Source organism: Lynx rufus, unplaced genomic scaffold (assembly GCF_022079265.1).
Source record: "Lynx rufus isolate CCGP_SWC_20201006 ecotype Redwood Valley unplaced genomic scaffold, mLynRuf1.p SCAF_2, whole genome shotgun sequence".
Lineage (NCBI taxonomy): Eukaryota > Metazoa > Chordata > Mammalia > Carnivora > Felidae > Lynx > Lynx rufus.
Genome location: NW_025814834.1, coordinates 162,786,985 through 162,806,958, shown reverse-complemented (window position 1 = coordinate 162,806,958; position 19,974 = coordinate 162,786,985). Strand labels below are relative to the sequence as shown.

Here is a 19,974-nt window from a genome sequence, read left to right as displayed (position 1 = left end):
TAGAAAAGGTTAGATAATTAGCATGCTGTTGTTCAACCGGCATCAATTCTAGCATTTCTAGGAAGATAAACATCTAGCTTCAAAACAGAAAGAAAATCACAGAAGTGATTGATTCATCTTTTTTTAAAGAATTGAATGATAGAGTAAGTTTTGTAGAATTTGTTGCTTAAAAGTCAGTAACAATAAAGCATCCAAGTATAATATTTTTTTATTTCTTTCCTCCATTTTTCTTACTATAATAACTAATAGTGTCACTTCTCACTTACATAAAAGATCGGATGTGGCCTTCTATAAAATAGTGTCAGTTTGATACTCTTCTGGTGCTTAAAATAGGAAACTGACTGAAACCAAAAAATAAGCTCACAAACAAATCCATGATTACAAAGTATGAACATGGTTATGAAAGGAAGTATCAGAATCATGTTGTAAGAGAAAGTGAGAGGGCATTAATTTATATGTGGTGGGGGATTGTGGAGAAGTCTAAGATTTCAGAGATTAGCAGGCATTAGCTAGGGAAAGAGCAGGAAAGAGTATGCCAGACAGAAGGAATAAGTTGTGCAAAGGCCCTGAGCTGAGTCAGAAATGAGGTTCCTGCTCTTTCTATCTCAATGAAACATTTAATGACTACAGATGCTTCACACAGGCTGTAAGTTTTCATAATGTGAATTGGCAGTAACTGGACTGATTAATTATGAAGCTCAATTTTCATTATGAAAGCATGTTGTGACCCTCATCTACAACAACTAAAAGCCCCAGACAATATTTATTAGGCTGGCATCACAATTATTCTGTCTGGGTGGTTTGCTGTTTGTTTGTCGGTAATATGAATTTTAAGAAAGGAGGGGCTGGTGTGATGCTGTTGCCACGGTAAGAAAGAAAGAAAGGCCATTACCCTGGAGCAAAAGCCAAATCGAATCAAAGGCTGACTTTTCTAAATGATAATTAAGTTGTCTAGCTCTACATTTATAGCTACAGAATACTTTATTTCTGAAATTCCTCCAGAAAAAAAAAAAGTAGCTTGCCATTGAGACTTTGAAATTCACTAGCTATTTTCTAATCCCATTTCCTCATTTTAAAAAATTGCTTCTGAAACTAATCTTTAATAACCCATTAAAACATAAATATATATATTTAGTATCGGCACTCAATCTTGGAGCTACTCTGACACAGAAACTCAGCACTCTGGCACAAGAAACAAGACTCCTGCCTAAACAAACTCAATCAATGCTTCCTCCTAGCTGCATCCTCACCTTTGTTGTAAAATATCCTTATGAGCCTTTACTTGTGTGTGGTTTTAGTTAAGTGCCTAACACACTCCAGGGACTTAGTTATCTCATTATTTTAGCATCTGTTCCTTCTCTTCCCTCTTGCCCTACCAAAACCAAATCAGGTTCTCCTGCAGCCTTCATATACATACAATACACACACATATTTACTATGGAGTTCAAGCTATTGTACTAAGAAATTAACCCTAGGTACTACCCTTCCTGATACAGAATCTATACCTCTCACTCAGGTGTTTTTCCCCTACTTTCACTACAGATCTGTTTCCATGAAATGACTCAATAATTATTCAAATTCATTCACTGTATTAATGTTCTCAGTATTTTTACATTATTAAAAACCATAATGGGCGTCTTCTAAAAAAGGATTTAGAATTATTATATTTCTCTTGTGAGCATGCTTAAACATTTAAAAATTAATAAACCAAATAAACCATATAGTCCAATTATTCCATAATAATGTCTCCATAGAAATTACTAATCTCATCAACTATAACTTTGAAAGGTACCAATGTTTAAAGAAAGCTAATGTTAGAAAAGATATCAATAATAGGGAATACAAACATTTGTAATCATACAGAGTAGGACAAAAGTGATATAAGTAAACTGATGAAATTAGCAAATATTGGATTTATACACCTTAAAAATATTATAATTCAAAACTAGTGCATCACAACTTCCAAAAGGTCATTTACTAACATCATATAACTTCATTTGGTGAGTTCTCCTTTCAATACAGCAAATTCCAATATTTTCCCAACCACCAGAATATACAAAAGAAACTATTCTACCTATGGCAATGCATGAAAGCTAAAAAGTACAACTTAAAAATAATGAAATTGTATTATCTAATGTGAAGATGAAATGCAAGAATATCTAATTATTAAAGCTTCTCTTTTTATATTACCTATAGAAATCTCCATTAAAATTCACATTTTAGAATACACACATAGATTAATTGTTACTTTGGATTAAAATACTACCTCAGATAATTCAATAATAATTCATATGTTTATTTTGCACTCAATCACAAACATTACTTTGGAAATCTAAAAGAAAACCTATTATCCACTAAGAGAGCATAGTCATATTTTCCTTATCAATAATTTCCTGTTTGGTATTTTTTATAAGAGTGTAAATCTTTTACTGTAGGAATCAACCAAAGATTTAGGAACACTTCTGCTAATTGATTATAGTAAGTTTTCTTTGAATGCTTTATCTTAAGGAATGAATCTCCAATCCCCTACTTACCCTTTGTAATGAAAATCCCTGTTTAGATCGAGTTCTATTTTTTTTTTTTTTTTTGTGAGTGCCAAGTTCATCATACTGGCTACATTTCTCAAAATCAAGGCATATCCCTCCTGCTGTCTTATACTATACTTTTTGTTTATTTTTTGGTTTTGTTTTTAAAATATTAAAAGAAACGATTAGCTACTGTATGTAATTATGATTTCAATCCTTTCCTGAACAAGTATTTAATATATCATAAAATTTAGGAATCCACAGACTCCAAAACTGCTGCCATTTTGATAGCAAGTCTTAACCCAAGCCAATCTCAGGTTGAATGCCCATTAAGGGTTTATTTGTAAGGAACACAGAACTGCTCATCTTTCCAAGCTAGCTATTACAATGGCTATTTTCTTTCTAATTCTCCCTTCCACCTTTTATTGTCTGCTTCTTCTGCTCCCACATTTACTTTTAATAACCAAAGTAATGGATTATAAATTTCATTTTCTCTAAGCTGTGATCTAAAGTATGTGTTTCTTAAAGTATGACTAAGCATCTTGCTAAGACTTTCACAAGGCTAAACCCAGTTTGTAGTACTTTCTTCTCTCTGTGGATCACATTTCTTTACACTTCAAATACTAGTCTTATATGATCAATTTTCCAATTAAGCTTGAAAAAACACCAAATAATTAGAAATGATGTTTGATGTTTCAAGGTGAACCTGAACTTCATTTCATTTTAAATGTTCTCAAAAAAGCATGGGCTTCATTTATTCCAGTCCTTGGTTTATGGAGACCCCAGACCTTAAGTAAACAGAAATTGAGCAGATAAGATAATAAAGCAAAGGATTATTTCAAATTATTTCACTCTATAAAAAACCTTATTATGGAATCTAGCTATGTGAATAATTGGTTGAATTAATTAGACAAGTCAGTGAAATTTGGTTTGACTCATTTAAAAGTTAGCTGTCAAATTTTGCCCAACTTTGTCTTATTTTCACATTAAAAGGAGTCAAAACAAATATAACCTAATATAATATTCAATATTAAAATAGTTTGTAATAAAGATCAAAGACTCATAAATATCCTATTAATTACATTTTCTGACATTTTTATGGTCTAATTCATTTAAGCAAGTACATTCATATGTAAAAGGTGTATCTTCAAAAACTCCATAATACGGTAGTCACACATACCTGTGGGGGATTCCAAGACCCCAAGGGGATGCTTCAATCTGCAGATAGTACCGAAACCTATGTATACTATGTTTTGTTTTGTTTTTCAACGTTTATCTATTTTTGGGACAGAGAGAGACAGAGCATGAACGGGGGAGGGGCAGAGACAGAGGGAGACACAGAATCGGAAACAGGCTCCAGGCTCTGAGCCATCAGCCCAGAGCCTGACGCGGGGCTCGAACTCACGGACCGCGAGATCGTGACCTGGCTAAGTCGGACGCTTAACCGACTGCGCCACCCAGGCGCCCCACTATGTTTTTTTCTATACATACATACCTATGATAAAGTTACCACAGGAAGAGACTGACAGTTATAACAATTTACTGTAATAAAAGTTATGTGAAGGTGTTCTCTCTCAAAATATCTCACTGTCCTGTACTCACCTTTCTTCTTGTGATGATGTGAAATGATAAAATGCCTCCATGAGGAGATGAAATGTGGTGCACAGTGCTGCCAGGCATGGTGATGATGGGGCAGCGTTAGGCTACTGTTGACCTTCTGACACTAACGTCAGTAGGGTCATCTACTTCTGGTTGACGGCAGGAACTAAAACCTTTGGAAAGCAAAACCACTAATAAAGGGGAACTACTGTACTAGGTTAAATATTTGAGACTTATTTTAAATTTTTAGGTAAAATAAAATTCTATAAAGTCTTGCCTGGCTTGTTTAGATTTAATTTTTATTTTCTCTGAAAGTTTTATTGACTTTTGAGAGGTAGTACTTTGTTTTATTTTTCAGCTTTATTGAAGTATAATTGACAAATAAAGTGTACAATGTGATGATTTGATATACATTGTATAAGGATTCCCACAATTGAGTTAATTAACACATCCATCACCTGAGAGGTCATATTTTGTAAGGGTTAAGAGTTAAAAACTCTTAGACTGGGTTTGAAATCCACCATCATCACCCTCACCACTCACTAGCTAACTGATATTTGGAAGTTATCCAACCCATTTGTCTCAGTAAGGTGAGAGTTATAACACTACCTCTCTTTCTTAGGGTTGCTGTGAGGACTAGCTGAGCAAAAATGAAAAAAAAAAAGCTGTATGTTTGATACCCACACAAGTATCATACAAGTGCTAATGGTCAAACTATCCAGATTATTTAATAATATAGATTGCCAAGGGAAGAACACCAAACTTTCTCTGCCCTGCCTCATTATTTTCCTCTATGGCACAGACCTCTGATGCTTCCAGGGTTCAGTTTAACCCATCAATTTCCTTTTCAAAGATATCTTAAATGGCTTCATAGAAAAAAAGAGGTCAACTAGGCCTTGATTGAGTTCAAAAACTTTAACCACCGAAGAGAAATTGTGTACTATTTTCTTCTGCACCCAAAGTTTTCCCATTTCATGCTTTACAAAAGGTCTAGAAAGTGGGAAGAATCTTACATGCTTTGGTTCAGAGATAACAGGAGTTTCAGACTATTTCACTAGTATTAGAGAATGCCTTGACTAAAAGGGTCATGAAATTGAACAAGCTACTTTGCATTGAATATTGACCTTATGAGTTGACCCATTCTTAGTCCTAGCCTCCAAACTCTGATTATATTCCTTCTCTTAGTATTTGTCTGTGTTGTAGAGTCAAATGTGACTTCCAGAGTTCAAATGCTGCTGCACAGCAACTGTCTTGTAAAATGGTAGATGAGTTAATCTTTTAACAAGAAGAACAAAAATGTGGAATATTTACTTTCAAAAAAATCTATCTATGACCATGACACATCAAACAGATATGTAGACCTGGACTGATCATATCTCTAGACCATAATGGTTTATTGTTCAGTTTAGGCTGAAGAGTGGCCAAGAAGAAGGACGGAGAACTGAAACGATACAATCCACTGCTCCTGTGGGAAACACTATTAGAAACAGTCATACTCTTCTGGCCTATGTTCAACAGTACAGAGGACAGGCCTACTTTTCTTTCTCTCTGCTATATACTGGGGCCAGTTTAAAAATCATACATTCTGGCTCCATAAATACTTATTTCTAAGAGATAAAACAGATTGCTCATTAAGAATTACTTCCAGATTTTTCTGTGCACACCAATCTAAAGCTATTCACCTCATAATTCTGCCCGATTCCAACCAATTATATATTTTGCAAGACCTATCTTCAAATCACCCAGTGCAGACACTAAAACCTTAAATAAACTTTTCTGATTTTCCTCTTTGGAGTATCTACTAAGAACCTATGGAAGCAATATTCTCCTTTACTAAATTAAATCTATTTGTCTTAGCACTGCTTGATCAGCAAGTTTTTCTAGTAGCTGTTGGGAAGTCTACAATGATACCTAATAATAACAGATAAATTGCAAGTAAAACAGAGAGTTATATCAGAAGATTTATTCTGATTGTGGCTCATTACAAGTCACAGGATAACTTTTTTCTTTCTCCTCTGCCAACCTAACATGTACACAACAAAAAAATAAACAAATAAAACTAAGTAGAATGAAAATCTCCTGATTTTGACTAAGGTTACTAAAGGATTTCATTTTCAAATTAGTAATGTAAGATTTATAATTTGATCTTATGATTATTTTCAAGTGTTTCAAGTTCTTATTCATCTCAGTAATGTTATCTTTGTTTTTAAAAATATATATTATTTTCATTAAAGTTTATTCTGAACTAGAAAAATCACAATTATTACAGAATGTCTTTAATTTTATTTTCAATTTTATGTTTTAAAGTTTCATAGGGTATTTTTCAGGAATTTAGGACTATTTTGAACAGTGAACATTCATAGTATTTTTCTATTCCTTGTTATTTCTCACTCTGACAGATTTTAAAATTCTGCATAAGAGCAAAGATGATTTTATTTCACATAATAGTTGCTTCCCTAACCTTAAATGCATTGATTATATATGTAAGTATATTTTATTTCTTAAATATGGGGGAGACACTAAAAAATCTATGTCTTGTTCACCACTTAGGAATTGTAAGTTTTGGAGATTGTGATTTTTTTTCTTCTTAAATGGAAAATGTTTCAAGAAAATAAATTAACATATATGTAAACAGATGGTAGCCTTAGACCTGTTGGTTTCCTAGCTGGATGATATGAAAATATTATAAAACAAATTAAATTATTTACACTCATGAATTTTCTTCTTTAGTGAGGCACATTTAATGACTTACTATTCACACCGGGCTTGTTTAGTAAACTTCCTAAAAACTTTTATCCTCATGGGGCCAATATTTTATTTGTTTTGCACAGTTACTTGGCCCTTCTTCATACACATTATAACTTTTATTTTTCTCACCAACTTAATGCTTGCTGCTGTGGTTGGTATCTAAGCTGGTTTACAGATGATAAAATAAAACTTAGATTTTTTTTTTAAGAATTATTATTTTTAGGGGCGCCTGGGTGGCGCAGTCGGTTAAGCGTCCGACTTCAGCCAGGTCACGATCTCGCGGTCCGGGAGTTCGAGCCCCGCGTCAGGCTCTGGGCTGATGGCTCGGAGCCTGGAGCCTGTTTCCGATTCTGTGTCTGCCTCTCTCTCTGCCCCTCCCCCGTTCATGCTCTGTCTCTCTCTGTCCCAAAAATAAATAAACGTTGAAAAAAAAAATTAAAAAAAAAAAGAATTATTATTTTTAGGTAATCTCTGCACGCAATATGGGGCTCAGACTCCTAACCCAGAGATTAAGAGCCATATGCTTTATTGACTAAGCCAGCCAGACACCCTTTAGATGTTATTTTTTATATGATACACACAAATTCACTTTTGTATTCTGTCAATAGTTCATAAAATACCTGCGGTTGCTATAACTTTAAGTAAATAAGAAATTCAAACATCTGTCTATAAGCATAATACTCTGGAATTGGATCTTAAGTGGCAAGTGTTCTTATATAATACTATTTGACCATCTAAATATAAATAAAAAGTAAATATATAAATAATGATCTTGGAATTGCCAACATGATATTTAAATACTATGATTCCCAAAATAAAATGATTTAATTTGATTCTACAGGCTAAAATAACTCTTTAAAATACAGTTAAATGTTCTGCCTGATTGATTCTCAGTTTCTAAGGAATAAAGAGACAAGAGTGGAACTGTAGGTCCCAGGCGTGTAACTAGAAACCAAATCAATACTTAATTTTAAAACATCCACAAGGAAAGTTTTAGAAATATAACATAAACTTTCTATACTAGTTCCTGAAGAGAAAAACACATATATGGACGACCTTGCTTTTACTTAAAATTGATTTTATCTGATTCCAATACTTCCTCCTCTTCTATTATTACAATCACACAAAACCATTAACTCATTATATCTCTACTCATAAAAAGGAGCCAGCACAAGGTCTTGTTAACCACATATTCATCCAGTGTGTGCAGAGCTCAAAGTTTGGGTGCCTTTCTAGAACCTAGTGACTTTAGCACACACTTAAACTGGACTTACTGTGATCACATTAATTTCAAGGGCAATTTATCGATATGCTCCAGTTGTGGAAGTAGTATGGGCTGGTTTCCATCATCTACACACATAAATAGCGCTGAGTTATCTGTCTATTATTTACAATTATTTGTTGTGTGTTTCATATGATATGGAACTTCATCAGCTGAGGACAAAATAAGTTAAGACTTAGACACTAAATTTTTGCAGTTATATTCATATTGTATGCTTTCATTAGACTGCTCAGGCTGCCACAGCAAAATACTACAGAATGGGTGACTCAAACAACAGAATTTACTTATCTCATGGTTCTAGAGGCTGGAAGTCCATGATCAAGGTGCTAGAAAATTCAGTTTCTAGTGAGAGCTCTCTTCCTGGCTTGCAGAAAACACCTTCTCTATACGCCCTCAATGGTCTTTCCTCTGTATGCCAACATCATTGGACTAGAGATCCATTCTCATGACTTAACCCAACCTTAATTGCCTCCTGGAGGCCCCATCTCCAAATACCAGCACACTGGGGGGGGGGGTAGACATCAGGGCTTCAATAATGAATGTGGGTTAGAGACAATTCATTCCATCACAATACTTAAGCACAATTTATGCACTTGACTCTCCCTCTTCTCCCATAAAACATCTTAAAGAACAAAAATCAGTAGAAAGCATGTGTATAGTTGAGTTTCAACAAAAACAGAAATAAATGAAATAAAAACCTAAGATCCATCAAAATAAAAACTTGCTGAACAATAAACATGGACACTCAAGAATTTTCCAGCAGGGAAAGAAGTATCCAGCTGCAGCAGTTCCTTAGACGTTTATGATAAAATACTTGGCATGAAAAAAGCAAAGGAACACTTTTAAAATAATTGCTAACTGGTAAATTTTGAATGTAATAACTGCATCAAACTAAGCTTGGGACTTTAAAAATCCAAATTAGTAAATCCCTACTTGTGCTTCAGGGTGAAGTTCTGAAGAAAATAAAATAAGCTCAAGCAGGATTCCAGGGCAGTTTTAAGAATTTTTCATTTTCAAGAAGTAATGAGAAAAGGAAAATATAGATTATTTTTGAAGGCTCAAAGAAAAAGAGATATACTTCATTCAGAATGATGAACAACGTAACTGAAAGCTTTGTTTCAGATTCTTCCAGAAACAGCAAACTGCTTCTTTCAAACAGCAAAGAACTGGCAATGTTGACTATGGCTACAGAAGTAAGGAGACTGAAGGCATTCCTAAAGTAAGGATTCATTAAAATAAATGCTAGATGTCATATTAGAAATAGCTAAAATTTTTACAGTTGGTTTTCATTCTCTTTTTGTATTAAGTGATTAACTGAGGTTTAACAACATAAGATGGCTATTTTAAATAGGTGAGGTCTTTACATATGTTTCAATAACTATCTGTCCATCATTCCTCCATGTCTTATCTATTCCTAAGGTTCACACCAAAACTGCTGTGCTGACCCTGCAACTCTAATAAGCAACATTTGATCCTGACAACAGTCAGGAGAAATAGGCTATCCTAGAGAAAAATAAAGACACATTTAGGTTACTCAACAACTTTCAATCAAGTGTGCCTTACAGAGAATGCTACAGCCAATTCAGGAAAGAAGCATACTTATAAAAAGTTTTATTAGCATGATGAAAAAATTTTGTGTAAGTAATATGATGAGTTAGATGACATAGTTGGTATTTCAATCTCCCCCGGTCCCCCCACTTTCCCGTTCAGACAATTCAATTATGCTCTAAAAAATTCAGAAGCCTTATGGTAAAAAATCTCCATGGTCTTTATGAGTGTGACCTTCAAAATTAAAATGCTAAATTGAAAAAGTGTCAATTTGCATAAGTATTGCAGTCTTGCTATTTTACAAGAAACTCGGCTATAGGCAATATCCTATGCTATAACTGTGACCTTGCACCTATAAAATGGGAGAGAATAGCATTTAAGCTCAATGAACTACTCACATTTGGAAGATACTAAAAACAGCCTAAGTCTGTAAACATGGTAGCTATATAACTTTCTGCTAATGAGGTTGTAACTGAGAAGCTTTTAAAGTAAGGTTTTTTTAGCTGAATCCTTACTAAAGCAAACCGAAGTGTCACATCTCATTATGTAACAAAGAAATAAAATATTATGTACATATACATGTATATATACATATATATATACATATATATGCACACATATACTTTTATATATATATTTCAATATTACGAATATATTTACATTGGCCTATACACTAATTTACCTAATTATTTCTCATTTTATTGCCAAAGCAATAGTACAGACCGTCAAATGAATCCACTCAGTAAATACTAGAATAATTTAAAAGGCAAGCCACTTCAGCAGCAGACATACTATATGAAATAATTCATTTTATTTTATTTTTTAAGTTTATTTCTTTTGAGAGAGAGAGAGAGGGAAGGGCAGAAAGAGAGGGAGAGAGAGAATCCCAGGCAGGCTCCACACTGTTGGTTCAGAGCCCAACATAGGGCTCAATCTGGTGAGCTGAAATCAAAAGTTGGACACTTAACCAACTGAGCCACACAGGCACACAATGAAATAGTTTTTTTAAGAAAAAATCTGCTGTTTGCTGAATGGCAACTGCTTTAAACCATAACACAATGAATAGGTTGGGGATAAAGGGATACAACATAAGCAGTAACTCTTTAACCCTTCCTTGTTCTTGTGGAATGTTCACTATTGCTTGCACCCATTTTACCTATTTATCTTTCTTTCTTCCTTTCTCTTTCTTTTTCTTTCTTTTCTTCTTTCTTTCTTTCTTTCTTTCTTTTCCTTCCTTCCTTCCTTCCTTCCTTCCTTCCTTCCTTCCTTCCTTCCTCTTTTGTCTTCCTATTAAAAGTGCTTTCCTTTAAATATACAACATTACACCATGTATTCTGTATTTGCTACAGAATGAAATAAAGTTGTGTAAATAGTTCCACTGGACATGGATACTTGCTGCTAAGGTATTAACACTCCATGAGCTTATTTATCACTTTGTGTTATGCTCCACTGAGTCTACTTGAATAAAGAGCAAATGAAGAAATTTTTAAGACATATGGCCTTCATTTCTTCTTGGGTCCAATCCCCCTTTCCTAATATGGTATATTGACAGAGCATATTTAATGGCTTCACCAAAAAAAAATTCACTGTAGAAGCAAAATACAGATTTTATGTTCTGCTTCCCACCAAATCCTTTATGCTTTATTGATGAAGAAAATCTTCCTCTGCTCATGGATGAAATACTCCGCATGATTCCTGACTTTTCTTCTCACTCATGGATAACACAGTCATGGGTCCCCCTCTCCACTTACTAAGAATGGTAAGTCTCATATACTAATCATGAGCTAGATTTGATTTAGTGTTAAGTTGCCAACTTCCTCGATTCAGACCCTGCTTCAAGATGGAATTTCTACAGTGGGATATAGTTTCTCTGGTTTATAGTTTTCATTTTCCTTCCTTTCCTTAAGAACCTTTGACTCAGCTCCAGCAGGGAGGTGCTACTCTTAAGAACCTTTGTCTGATTCAGCCCTGGCAGGGAGGTGGATTGTGGAGAGGAGTGACAATGAAATAGGATACTCTTAGGGGACTATTTTTGTTTAATTTATTTAATGTTTATTAAGTTTTGAGAGAGAGAGACAGAGACAGAGCAGGAGCAGGGGAGGAGCAGAGAGAGAAGGAGACACAGAATCTGAAGCAATCTGAAGTCTTTCCAGAAAATCCAAGTCCGGGTAGTGCGTGAGCTGGAGGAAAAGTTCAGTGGGAAGCACGTGGTCTTTATTGCTCAGAGGAGAATTCTGCCTGAGCCAACTCGAAAAAGCCGTACAAAAAATCAGCAAAAGCGTACCAGAAGCCGCACTTTGACCGCCGTGCACGACGCGATCCTGGAGGACTTGGTTTTCCCAAGCGAGATTATGGGCAAGAGAATCTGTGTGAAACTGGACAGGAGCCGGCTCATAAAGGTTCACTTGGATAAAGCACAGCAGAACAATGTGGAACACAAGGTGGAAACCTTCTCGGGCATCTATAAGAAGCTCACGGGCAAGGATGTTAACTTTGAGTTCCCAGAGTTTCAATTGTAGACAAAATGATTAAATAAAACATTGACAGTAAAAAAAAAAAAAAAAAGAAAGAAAGAAAGAAAGAAAAGAGCTCAAACCCATGAACCGCAGATCACTACCTGCACCAAAGCCCCTCCAAGGGACTATTTTTAAGTTAGGTTACCCTCTCTACATCTAGGAGGTGATTATAAGTCAACAGGAAATGATGCTGTAAGGATGAAATTGTAAGTTAATTAAAAAAATACATTAAATCAGAAATAGCTTTTAAAAAGGTGATATATTGGTGCATTTGAGTGGCTCAGTCGGTTAAGTGTCTGATTCTTGATTTCAGCTCAGGTAATGATCTTGATCATGACATTCAATGTTGAATGTTTTGAAGATGATGCCTGGGCATATGTGGTGATTATAAAGTCACCATCATTACCTGAGTGGATCCTGAGAAACTTAACAGAAGACCATGGGAGAGGAGAAGGAAAAAAAAAAGTTAGGGAGAGAGCCAAACCGTAAGAAACTTTGAAAAAAACGAGAATAAACTGAGGGTGAGGGTTGATGGGAGGTGAGAGGGAGGGAGCGTGGGTGATGGGCATTGAGGAGGGCACCTGTTGGGATGAGCACTGGGTGTTGTATGGAAACTAATTTGACAATAAATTTCATATTAAAAAAAAATAGAACAATTTCAAAACAAGGCAGTAGTCTGACTATATAAGGAATGAGTGATAAGAAAACTCTGGCAGAAGACACAGAGTATTTTATTAAGGATATTTCAAATGAGGGGCACCTGGGTGGCTCAGTCGGTTGAGACTTCGGCTCAGGTCATGATCTCACAGTTTGTGGGTTCGAGCCCCGCATCAGGCTCTGTGCTGACAGCTCAGAGCCTGGAGGCTATCTCTCTCTCTCTCTGCCCCTCCCCTGTCACACTCTGTCTGTGTCTCTCGCAAAAATAAACATCAAAAAAAAAGGATATTTAAAGTGAAAGAAAAATCAACAGAAAAAGAAAAATAACTTTAGGGACTAACAGAGTCCCTTAGGATGTGGAAAACTTGAAGATTATTTCTAAGCATGGAGAGGTAGATACAGTTACACAGGTAATGATGATAGAAGAGGATTAGGGTATGAATGAAGTTATGGATAGGAAAAAGCAAAGTAGGGGGTTCCTGGGTGGTTCAGTTACTTCAGCATCTGGCCCTTGGTTTTGGCGGAGGTCATGATCTCACAGTTCATGAGTTCGAGCCCTGCACTGGGCTCTGTGCTGACAGCACAGAGCTTCCTTGGGATTCTCTCTCTCTCCCTCTCTCTCTGCCCCTCACCTGTTCTCTCTCTCTCTAGATCTAAATAAATAAACAAATAAACAAACAAACAAACTTATTTTTTTAAAAAAACAGGAGTAATGATAGAGGTGGATGTTTCATAGGTAAGAAAAGGGGAAGTTCAAATTGAAGGTCTTTAAGTTAGTAGAGAAAATTTCTTTCATAACTGAAAAGAAAGGGTAGTGTTAAGGTTGCTGAGACTAAAAAATTTTTGGAAACGTTGAATGGAAAACAAAATGGAAGATCCATAAAAGATGCCAGATGACTGTGAGAACTTACACATAACTAAGATAAATATAAATTTGTCCTTGAAAAAGTAGGATCTAAACTTAATTTTTTGGACAACTTTTCTAAAGTTATTGCATCTGCGTGAAGAAAACGTAAAGGTAAGTACTAGCTAATACACTGAGTTTAAGCTATAAGAAAGCAATAATAGTAAAGTCAGAGATCATTTAAGAAAGGTAACCATAGCATTGAGTCAAAAAGACTCATTACTTACAAATAATATCAGAAACTTACTAGACAAAAGGAACAGGAGTTTGAACTCAGTGCAGATTTGAAAATTCACAGTTAGGTTTCCCTGCTACACTATTCTGTAGGCTGAAAAGCTGAGATGCACTGGAGCACTCCAATTCAATTTGAGAAAGCAGTGACCCAGGCATATGCAATGTGAAAATTTCACTGTCCACTTCCCCAAAGTTCTTTGCTTATAGGCATGCCTCATTATGTAGGAAAAGTTCAGTAGATATTGCTAACTATGTTAGTTTAAGTTACTCATATTAAATTTCAGATGTTAGTTCTCAATCCCAACTATGACATAGGGAAGCTGGAAAAGAAAAAAAAATGGGCTTGAATAATAAGGTTTTGATTTCTAGGATGATTGGATTTAGACTCTAAAATGACAGGTTATAAATTTCTTCCCATTGCTTTGAATGGAAAACTAAAATAAAAATATGACTAAGGAAGACAGCAATGCATTTAGAATAAGAAACTCATCAAACTTTTCGACAAAGAAGGATTGAATGACCAAGAGCAATGGTCGTAGAGATTAATTTACTACTTTGAGGTCCTAAATATTGGATAAATCTTTAGACACAATTGTGAATGAAGTATCTATTAGGATTCAGTATTATCGGTGTTCCCTCTCTATCAAAATCAAAAGTGTCATTAAAGTATAGCTATAAATACAGGTTTGGATATATGAAATTTTCTTGTTTCCTGTCATGGTAAGAGATATTCAGCTGCTTTGTAACAACCTAGGAAAATTCAAGTTATAAAAGGTTCAAGCTTGATTTATACTGCTTCTTCAATAAACCATTTTCCCAGATAAGAAAATTTCTCTTCTTACTAAGTCTATATACAATGATTTGAATCAAATATCATTAAGGTGGGAATAATCACACATCTTAAAAGCTGGTTACAATGAATCATCTGATTGAAGAACTACTTTGCAATATCATAGGGAGGAAATTAACTTACATTAAGAATATTATAAATTGTATTACATGAAATTACCACACTAAAGATTTGTGAAACCATACTTATAAATAGAATGATCTACTCCAAAAAATTATGTCTTACATATATTTTACCAAATCTAACCACTAGAGAACAAAGCTTTGCTTTGGGAAACAAAACAAAGCAAGACAAAACAGTACTGAATAATATAAAAAAAATGGTCTGGGAAAAGTATGGTAGATGCATAGATGCAATTTTTAGAGAAACTTTTTACATTAAATTTTAAAATATGTTAAACACTTTTACCTACTTAAACAACAGTTTGATATGTTTCCTTTGGCTGGGTTTCTAGTCTCATTTAAAGAAAAGATAATTTTAGCATTTTTTAGGCAAAAAGATGTCATATCTATTGTGCTTTGGACTTAAAAATATTTATTTATTCATAGCATCTCCAAAATTTTCTTTTCTAAAGCTATTTTGCTTTGTTTATTTAAATACATAATTGTATCAACAGAATTTTCAATTACACGCATGCACACACACACACACACACACACACACACACACATTGGTTCATCTAATGTTTGTTTCATTATACATATACCATCATTCTTCCAATCTAGCAAAATATACTGGGCTGAGTCTTTACCCTATTTCGTCTTTTTTTTTTTTTTTGAAATCTGGTCAGTCTGCTATTATAATTCCAATGATTGTTTAAGTGCACCAGAGATTTCTAGAAAAGAAAGAACAATTTTCACTAAAGACCAAAATTTTGAGGGACAAAATATGAAATTTATAGCCAAACAATTGTTAGGACATCTTAATGAGTAGTTAAACTGAATGGATTATTAAAAATAATATTTTTTAAGTCATCTTCTATTTCCATTTCATGCACTCTCACACCCATGAGATCAGACTTTTGTTGCAAGGAGATTCTGAAAGATTTTCTTTTTTTTTTTTTTAATTTAACATTCATTTATTTTTGAGACAGAGAGAGACAGAGCATGAACGGGGGAGGGTCAGAGAGAGGGAGACACAGAATCTGAAACAGGCTTCAGGCTCTGAGCTGTCAGCACAGAGCCTGACGCGGGGCTCGAACTCACAAACTGCGAGATCATGACCTGAGCCGAAGTCGGCCGCTTAACCGACTGAGCCACCCAGGCACTCCCGATTTTCTCCTTTTTATAACTAATCATTGTGTTAATTCTTTACTTAACTATGTTGATATTCTCACCTAAATTCATCGGAGGCATTCTCAGTCAGACCCTCCTTCTAGTTGTAATTTTTCATATTTTGTCTCACATTTGATTGAGTACTTTCAGATGGATACCATTACACAGGCAAATATGACATATGTGCAATGTGCTTAACCATTCTAAATGTAGATAAATAATACATTATTTATAATTTGTAAGACTAGAGTCTGAGGGTATATCAAGACAACTCAATATGATTCATTTCAACTTACAAGTTTTAACGAAAGGAGTGTACCATATCATCACAATGATATAAGTCTTGCTTATAAAGAATAGATGATAATTTAGAGAAAATGCTTTATACAATTAAAGAATATCTGAGGAGTTGTATGTCAAGGAAAGCATAATTGTAGGAGGTTAGAACTAGAATAGACCTTAGAAAAAAATAGATATTGCAACCTCTTTAGGAATTCTGAGAGCTGTCCAAAGACTCGCAGAGGCAGATAATGGCAAAACTGAGACCATGAACCAAGCCTCCTAGTTCTTAATGAACTGCCCTTCTCTGTGCTTCCTTCTAGCCTTCTGTGTTGGGTATCAAATTTAATCCAGTGTATGTCGTAGGTAAGCAGCTATATCTAGCCCTTTTTTAGATCACTTTTTCCTCCCACTGAAAACACAACTATACTTAACAGATTCTAACATTAAAGTCTTCTTTCTCCTGCTTGCCATGAACCAATAACTTCCCAGGCAAGCAAGCAACATTATCAGACAAGGTTATCATGCCTGGAAAACAGGTGTCATTCTATTACTGTAATCTCATTTTCACATAAACACATTTTCAACGAAACAAAGTACAAAATAATCTAATAACCTGATTGTCTGGACAAATTCCTTAATATCATAGCAGCAAGCCTGAAACAACAAGCTTACATAAAAGTAGTAATGATATTAAATATTTAAAATTGTGTTTAATATTAAAACACTATTCCAAGAAAAAATCCACAATCTATGTTATTATTTCACTTTGTTTTATCTGAATCTTACATTTTATTCCAAGTAAGATTGAGGTTAATGGTTCAGAAGAAAAGAAGGAAGAACCATAAATAAAATACTTCATTTAATTTTCAACATGTGATAAGCGCAATGGATTCATAACCTATTCTTTTTATTTTAACACCTGTAGAAATAAGTATTGTTATTAAAAAACTTCCTTGAAAAGTGGCTGCAGAAACATACAACCTTCAACGGATTCTATGGAGTCTTTCTGAGACAAATATAGTTACTGCTTTTCTTGCAGATTCCTTTTATCTTCCAGAACTATAAATGTATGTTATTGCTTCTTCATCTCTCTATTTGCTTCAGAAATTTCATTGTTCTTAGTATGAAGACAGCAACTTGAGAATTGTCTTTAATTCCTTCCTAAGATTAGGACACACTGGGAGAAAATCAAAACTCACTAACTTCAATCGCCAGTTCCTAACTAGCTTAAACAACAAACCCAAAATTGGCACTGAGAAAGAACATATTTATTTTCATGTTTTTAAAACAAGAAAATGTGGCAATTAGGACAATGGGAATAATTTGGACTGGTTTATGCCTGTTTGTAAAAGCCTATTTATATTAGTAGTATTCTTAAACTATAATTAGAAAGCCCTTTTTTTTTTTCAAACTATCAAGCTTATAGATAACAAAATGAAAACATTGGTGTTACTGCTTAGGAGTCCACAATATAAAATTTCCATTATGTACACTGATAGGAATCAAAGGTTGGAAATGAATACTTCTAGAACCTGCCCATTCCCCAACTGGGGAAACGTGAGATAATGCAACTCTAAAACACCAGGAGATTAATTTTTAGTTTGGTGTTAGAATAAAAAGGAGGTATTTTACACTTGTAATTTCCACCAGCACTTTTAAGATCCATGTGTATAAAAATTATATACAACACACCAGAATCTTGTTTCTCATGGTGAGAAAAATTCTACATGCCTACTTTATGACACTTGGGAATAATTCTTTTAATTACAGATATGTGTCTAGTCAGTAAAGTAAATATAGTTGATAAAGTTTACAAACAAAATCTAAAAGGATGAAAAGTAGGGAAAAAAATCTTTCTTAGATTTGTTTAACTTTTTGTTTATTATGGTAGCCATAGTTGATATGGCTGATATAGTTGATAAAGTTTACAAACAAAATCTAAAAGGATGAAAAGCAGGGAAAAAAATCTTTCTTAGATTTGTTTAACTTTTTGTTTATTATGGTAGCCATGGTAATTAACTGTTCTTTATGGGAGGACATTCTTTTCCTGCAGTAACCACTTTTTGATGTGGAATTCTTTTCTTTGGAAACAAAATTAGTTTATGCACAATTTAAAAATACTGTAAACAAGCAAAACTGCTTTTTTTCTCTAATCAAAAGCGATATAATCAAGTCTTAATTACTTCAAAAAGGTTGCCTATTTAGACACTTAAGGGTACTGTTTAACCTATGAATAAATATATGTAGAAATAGGAAGGGGCGCCTGGGTGGCTTGGTCGGTTAAGCGTCCGACTTCCGCTCAGGTCATGATCTCACGGTCCGTGAGTTCGAGCCCCGCGTCGGGCTCTGTGCTGACAGCTCAGAGCCTGGAGCCTGTTTCAAATTCTGTGTCTCCCTCTCTCTCTGCTCCTCCCCTGTTCATGCTCTGTCTCTCTCTGTCTCAAAATTAAATAAACGTTAAAAAATTTAAAAAAAAAAGAAATAGGAAAATGTGAAGAGCCCTGCATACCTGGTTTTCACAACTTTCCACCCTGTTTTTACTTTACATTGCAAATATTAGATCTATGATTTTTCAATACATATGTTAATTCCAATAATTTATTATTCATGGATAGAAAACTATTTTCAAAATCATGATATAGTCAGTAAAACTATAAGTACTATCTTTGGGAATATGAAAGTAAAAAGAGGCACAGTGTATAAATTGGTTATTCTACCCTGTTGCATACACTATTTGGTTTTTTGGGTTTAATTTTGACTTCCTGAGCAGGAGTAAAAGGTAGTTCCACAAATTTGGCAATCGTTTGGAACAACATGCAGATTTCTCAGGCATCGGCGTGCACTGAACATGACTTACATGACCCTGAGCTGGTCATTCAACATTTCTAAGCTTTAGTTTTCTCATCTGTGCAATGCCTATCTCACTAAGTTGTTTTGAGGATTAAGTAAGACAACCCATGAAAAGCAGGTAGCACAGTGTCTGGCATGTACCTGGAGCTAAGTGCATTAGCTATTATAGTTATAATTGTTAGATTTATTTTGGCTTCTCGTACTAGCTTTTATAGAAATTAACATGTGGCTTCATTTCTTTTCTCTCTTCTCAAAGCTTAGCAGAACGTGAACTTAATATCATGAGAAAAAAATGATTCATTAACATAATTATACCAACATGTATAAAGTACTCTTATTAAGTCAATTTGTCTCAAATATTAATTAGTATTAAGCACAGTGTTAGAAATAGGATGGTATGAAAAGATGAGTAAGATCCAACATGGGTGCATAGAGACATGAGAGTTTAATGGGGACTGGCAGATACAGAACACTCATGACAAATAAGTAATGATAAATATAAAAAAACTCATTTTATTTTGTAATCCAAATTATGGAAGTTCTGATAGTTCTACAGGCACAAACATTTTTCATTCCACAAAATCCCTTACTGATATGACCAGGAGAATTACTGATTTTGCAACACAGCTTCTGAGAGTCAAGCAAAGAAGAATGCAGAGAACAGTAAGGATTATCGTCCAATTTCCTGAAATGTTTGTGGCAGGA

General features: G+C 34.4%; 2 protein-coding genes across 2 annotated transcripts in view; one reads left to right on the top strand and one right to left on the bottom strand.

The window, feature by feature from the left end:
• The window catches only part of NEGR1 (neuronal growth regulator 1), an 844,861-nt gene that overhangs the window by 664,790 nt on the left and 160,097 nt on the right, over positions 1-19,974 (bottom strand). The window lies entirely within an intron of this gene.
• LOC124515747 (40S ribosomal protein S7-like) lies at positions 824-12,250 on the top strand. Its single transcript, XM_047084761.1, has 5 exons — positions 824-867; positions 5,328-5,385; positions 8,379-8,564; positions 9,287-9,373; positions 11,847-12,250. Exons 1-5 carry the CDS (start codon positions 824-826, stop codon positions 12,219-12,221), a joined length of 750 nt encoding a protein of 249 aa, XP_046940717.1. The 3' UTR covers positions 12,222-12,250.

What these genes read in the sequence shown, in the direction of transcription:
- LOC124515747 (XM_047084761.1), top strand. Translation starts at nt 824, where the DNA reads ATGAATTTTAAGAAAGGAGGGGCTGGTGTGATGCTGTTGCCACG. An exon ending in AGCAACTGTCTTGTAAAATG is followed by an intron (nt 5,386 to 8,378) that starts GTAGATGAGTTA and finishes TGCTTTCATTAG; the next exon opens with ACTGCTCAGGCTGCCACAGC. An exon ending in CCCTCAATGGTCTTTCCTCT is followed by an intron (nt 8,565 to 9,286) that starts GTATGCCAACAT and finishes AGATTCTTCCAG; the next exon opens with AAACAGCAAACTGCTTCTTT.